The sequence below is a fragment of the Pterocles gutturalis genome, unplaced genomic scaffold (genome assembly GCF_000699245.1).
Source record: "Pterocles gutturalis isolate BGI_N339 unplaced genomic scaffold, ASM69924v1 scaffold18632, whole genome shotgun sequence".
Lineage (NCBI taxonomy): Eukaryota > Metazoa > Chordata > Aves > Pterocliformes > Pteroclidae > Pterocles > Pterocles gutturalis.
Window position 1 is genome coordinate 16,185 of NW_010110707.1, and position 5,381 is coordinate 21,565.

The following is a 5,381-nucleotide window of genomic DNA, read 5'->3' on the forward strand; positions in this document are numbered from 1 at the left end:
AATTATTCTGTCCTTCAACTATTTCTATTGCAACAGCTGGATCGGAAAATCCTTAAAACGAGCAAAAAAGATCAAAGCAACACTCCCCTCCAAGCCCCTTCCCAACCTACAATCTACCATCTGGTGTAACAGGGACACGCTGGGATGGTGGGTTCCTTCGGGCTTCATCCCAAGGACGAGGAACCGCAGACCCCAACTGGACCCGAGGAGGGCTGGATGCTGAAACCATTAAGCCCATCTTGTTCCCCATGAGGGTAACAGGGGAAAATGTCCTTAAACGTTGTCTTGTGCTGGGTTGGAGCCTGGCTGGGGTTGGGGAGAGCTTCCCGGGCCATGTGTCAGGGCTGTTCATTTTCCGTGACATCTGCTCCTTGCCGGCTCCCAGCCGCATTCCCCGCGGTACCCGGAGCCCCCGGCAGCCCCGCGCTCACCGGGTTTTGTCTGTTGTGCTGGGTCCCCCCCCTCCCTCCTGCACTTCGTACGGGGCTTGGGAACAGCTGAAGGGTTTATTTATATTTCATGAAGCCGGGCTCTCCGTGCTTGCCAAATGGCCCCTCTGCCGCTCCCCTGCCTGGGCCGGAGCCGGTGCGAGGGCCGGCGCGGAGCAGGACTGGGGATTTTCCACTGCTTGGCTTGCTGCCCTGCCGTTATTTTTGTTCTTATGGAAAGAGCTGTCTGCACGCCTGATGCCCTTTTTATAACTCTGTTCCAGTTGTAACTTGGCCGTGATGCAGCTTCTGCGCTGCTGCAGCCTTTCTAAGGGAGGGTTTTTCTAAGGGAGGTTTTATTGTACAGAAGGGAGAATTTATCCTCCTTTTTGCCTTTTTTTTTTTTTTTTTTTTAATCTGCGGGTTTATTAACAGCAAAATAAAAGGTGTGTGTACGGCAATGACAAATGATAACCTGAGAGTCCCCAGGAAGTTTCGATGGGTGCCTTTGGGAGCCTGGCTGCGCATCCGGCACCAGGGACCATCTGGGGGGAGGAAGGCGGAGCCTGGGGCTGGTTTAGGGACCAGTCGGTAAAGGTCCCACTCTGCCCCGACCCCTTCTAGGGCTGTGCCGGCTTGGTGACAGGCTCTGGGGGACTCGAGGGGTTCTCTGGAGCCATCCCCATGCTATTGCTGGGCTGCACGTGGAGGCAGAGCTCATCCCGGTGCCCCGGCGGTGAGACCAGATGTTTGTTAGGTATTTATTGTGCATGAAATACTATTTTTTTTTTTAAGCAGCAAATTGTCCTTTTTATTGTATCCTATGGGGACTGTTTGCATCTTTTGTGTTCAGTTGCTCCTGAGTAACTTTCCATGGGTCCCAGGGGCGAGCGTGGTCCTTCTCCTTCCATCCAAGAGGTCTCTCCAGGGTTTGTGAGCACACAGAACCCCCTCAGGCTGATTTTCTGCCAGCAGAACAACCCAGGGGTTGGGAGAACAGCAGCCACGGGCTTGTACCTGGGTCTCCAGAGCCTGGAAACTATTTCTGGCACTATTCACACCCCTGTCTCTCTGCACAAATATTTTTGGATTGGAAACATTCTCTCTCTACAGCTGCCAAAAGGAAGAAGACAGATCTCTGTGGACGGCTCGGTGACCGCTGGGTTTTGTTCCTTTTGCAGCTGAGCATCCATCTGCACGTGCCGCTGCTCTGCTCTCCTCGAGGGACACAATCGAGGCACTGACGCTGCCCAGGCGTCCAAAATGGTCATGCCAAGCCACCACCTCGCCTGCGCAGGAATCGTATTCGCTCTCTGCCTTCATCACCTCGTCAGCGCCATCGAAGTCCCTCTGGATTGTAAGTTATGGTTTATCCCTCTAAAAACCTCTAAAGGAGGTGGAGTGAGGATGTGCACAGCCCAGGGGACTTTCCTGGTCCAGCCTGAGGTGTTCTTTGCTGTTGTTTGTTTGGGGCTGTTTCTCTTTTTAAACCACGTGCCCTTCAGAAAGTCGCCTAAATCACTCTCCGATTTATCCAGTCTATCTCAAGAGCTGAGCAGAGGACTGGAAACCACATATCAGAATGGAACAGAGCATCTGAGCCGAGCTGGCGGGTCCTCAGCCTGGTGATTTAAGTGGAGCATCCCAGGACTTCTGGTGTTCCTGCAGAGCCAGGGCAGGCTTTGGGATGCTCTTGTGGAGGATGTGACCCGGGCAGGTCCTGCAGAGCAATGAGAATTTTTTTTTTTTCCCTCTGTTGGGACTTTTTGGTTAATTCTGAGATGGGAGTTATGTTTTATTCAGAAGCACCAGAGCTGGGGGATCTGGAGCGAGGAGGAAGGGGGATATGGGCTGGTGTTTCTGCTGAATGGGCATCATCAGGCCAGCGCGTGGGAGACGCCTGACTTGTCTGAATGCACTTGAGATCAGGGTTTGTACTGTGAGCTGCTCAGCCACTGTTCTGGAAACCAGTTTCGTAATTTCTTTTATGTCCCAGCTTCCTCCTGTAGCGGCTGTTAATAACCATCAGCCTGTCGCTGCAGGGAATCTCTTCCGACAGCGCCATGCACAGACATCCTCCAGCGAGCGGTGCGTTAGGGGGAGAAGCAGAGCTTTTTGCTGGGCTCTAAATTCAGGCTGAAGTGCCAGGGTTGGTCCTGATAGGAGCAATTCCTACCCTGTGGGTTGTTGCTGTGTGGAGTCAACACTGTATGTGTTTATATTTGTGTACGTGATGTGTATCGGTTTGTTCTTCCATTGACCTTTTTTCTTTTTTTTCATTATGCTTGCACTTTGGGAATAACAGCAAATATTCAGAGTGAATGTAAGTGTTCCCCTCGCCCGCTGTGTGTACGTGTCCGTCTCCTCTGCATGGCTGAGACAGGGCTCGAGGGGTCTGGACCTTGCAGGGGGTCTGGACCGAGCAGGGGGCCGGTGGTGGCTGCAGCTTGGGACACGGTGCGTGGGTGCATCGCCCTGGCCGGAGGGGACCAGCCACTTCTCCTGCACAGCCAGGCATGGGAGATGCTGGAGCAGCCTGGGAGCAGTGCTTGGGCTCTGCTGCTTTCCCGGGAGCAGGACGCAGACTGTCTTTGCCACGCAGATGTTGGTTCTGCAGGGGATGCTTGTTGCCAATGCCACAGCTGGGAGGGGAGCGGGCTCCTCTGCCTTGCACGGGCACGTGTGCCAAGGTCCTACATGGGCTGCTGGGCTGATGTGCCCCTTTTCCCAAGCCCTGCCCTTCTAAACACCCGTGCTCATGTGCTCCTTTTTCCAAGCCCTGCCCTTCTAAACACCCGTGCTGTGATCCTTCGGGGTAAACCTGGGAGGTTTTGAGCCTCTTTGGTGCCTCCTGGCTCCCTGTCCCATCCTGCATGGCTGGGATGTCTTCAGCCTCGTTCACACAACCTGCGGTAGCAGGAAGATGTAACTGAAATCTCTTAATGAGACCAAGATACTGAGTGAGAAAAAGAGGCTTCCCGGTACCGAAAGGGAGTCTGAGCAGTGCTGATGGTCCAAGAGGGGATGAGCAGCCCACAAATGCTCGTGGAAATTTCCTCAGGTGTTGAAGGGCTTTAAACCACAAACTGGACACCCAGCCTGGGGCAGGAGCTGAAATCCCATCAGGATCTGCTGCAGGACGGCAGAGAGGGAATTCAGCCTCTTTGCACAACTCTCCTCATGGCTTTTTGTTTGCTTTGCAGTGCCTCAGCCCCCCACCATCACCAAGCAGTCCGTGAAGGACTACATCGTCGACCCGAGGGATAACATCTTCATTGAATGCGAAGCCAAAGGCAACCCCGTTCCCACGTAAGTGGCCCTTTGGCGGAGCTCCCCCTGGTCGAGCTCTGCCATTTGCACCATGAGCTCATCCAGCTGTTGGCTTGCTCAACTCAGGTAAGGATCTCTCCTGGTGAATGTGGTCCATGGTTACACAACCAGCTTCTCCCCATGCTTGCAGTTTTTCCTGGACGCGGAACGGGAAGTTCTTCAATGTAGCGAAGGACCCCAAGGTGTCCATGCGGCGGCGGTCAGGGACGCTGGTCATCGACTTCCACAGCGGGGGACGGCCGGAGGACTACGAGGGCGAGTACCAGTGCTTTGCCCGGAACGACTACGGCACTGCTCTCTCCAGCAAGATCCACCTCCAGGTTTCTAGTGAGTACCAGCAGTGCTGCAGAGCAAGCAGCCAGCACCCCGAGGGGAGCAGGGACTATTTGCATCCTGTGGGATTTTGTAGAAGAGGCATGGAGAATACCCAGTGCTCAGACATCTCCTCCTGCTTCATCTGTTACGTGTGTTGGGATGTATCCAGCCACAGAACTGGGGTGAAGGCATAGGGGTTGTGGCTGGGGCTAACAAGGGAGATACTCGGTATAGATTTAAGGGTCTTGCACACCTAGAAATAAAGTTTGCATTGAGGGCACTCCATCGAAACCAGGCCAGGTCCAGCAGGAAGAGAGCTGCAGTGCTCCCACCCTCACATGGTGTCTGTATCTCTCACGGCAGAGTCTCCGCTGTGGCCCAAGGAGAAGGTGGATGTGATCGAGGTGGATGAAGGGGCTCCGCTCAGCCTGCAGTGCAACCCCCCTCCCGGCCTGCCCTCACCCGTCATCTTCTGGATGAGCAGCTGTGAGTCGGGGAACCCCCTTCCCTCCTCCAGCCCCCCGGGCAGCCTTTCCATTGCCTGCGGAGTTTATTTAAAATAACCACGTCCCTCCAACCCCCCGGGCAGCCTTTCCATCACCTGTGGAGTTTATTTAAAATAACCATGTTTTGGGTCCCTGCTGGTAGTTCAAAGCTGGGAGTCGCCTGGACGTGGCTGGGATCTGGGGTTTTTGTTTTTAATCCTTTATGCAGCCCCCCACGGGGGGTATCTGACCTACTCTGAATGTTCTCCCCGCAGCCATGGAGCCCATCCATCAGGACAAGCGCGTCTCCCAGGGCCAGAACGGCGACCTGTACTTCTCCAACGTCATGCTGCAGGATGCCCAGACCGACTACAGCTGCAACGCCCGCTTCCACTTCACCCACACCATTCAGCAGAAAAACCCCTACACCCTCAAGGTGAAAACCAGTAAGTGTCACGGTGATGGCTCAGGATGGGTCTTCCTTGGCCTCTCTCGGGCAGGTTTTCCTTCTCGACACCTTGTTTCTGTCCTTGACAGCACCGAGACCTACCAGGGAGCAGAGTGGCTTCTTTCGTTTTGTTTAGGATGGTACAAGAACCAGTTGGGATGAGGAGTGATGGTCCTCGGATGGCTGACCAGGCAGGGGAGGGGTGGCTGGTTTCCCTCCAGCATCTCGGAGCTTTGCAGCTTCATGGGTTGAGGGCTGCAGAGGCAGCTTGGTGCAGGTATTGCCAAATCCATGTGTTTGGGATAAAAACTGGGAAGCACTTCAATGCAGATGGGACATTCCCCCCATCTTTAGGGAAATGTATAATATCAAGTG

General features: G+C 54.4%; 1 protein-coding gene across 7 annotated transcripts in view; it reads left to right on the forward strand.

Annotated features, from left to right (window-relative positions):
- The first annotated feature begins 1,691 nt into the window (after positions 1-1,691).
- The window catches only part of NFASC (neurofascin), a 48,299-nt gene continuing 44,609 nt past the window's right edge, over positions 1,692-5,381 (forward strand). For 5 of the 7 annotated variants that reach the window (XM_010073500.1, XM_010073499.1, XM_010073503.1 and 2 more), the window contains exons 1-6: positions 1,692-1,785; positions 2,734-2,751; positions 3,632-3,737; positions 3,889-4,085; positions 4,437-4,559; positions 4,834-5,004. In XM_010073500.1, coding sequence (XP_010071802.1) covers positions 1,692-1,785; positions 2,734-2,751; positions 3,632-3,737; positions 3,889-4,085; positions 4,437-4,559; positions 4,834-5,004 — 709 coding nt within the window. The remainder of the gene's footprint in view (positions 1,786-2,733; positions 2,752-3,631; positions 3,738-3,888; positions 4,086-4,436; positions 4,560-4,833; positions 5,005-5,381) is intronic. The other 2 variants (XM_010073501.1, XM_010073502.1) reach the window with 1 other exon arrangement.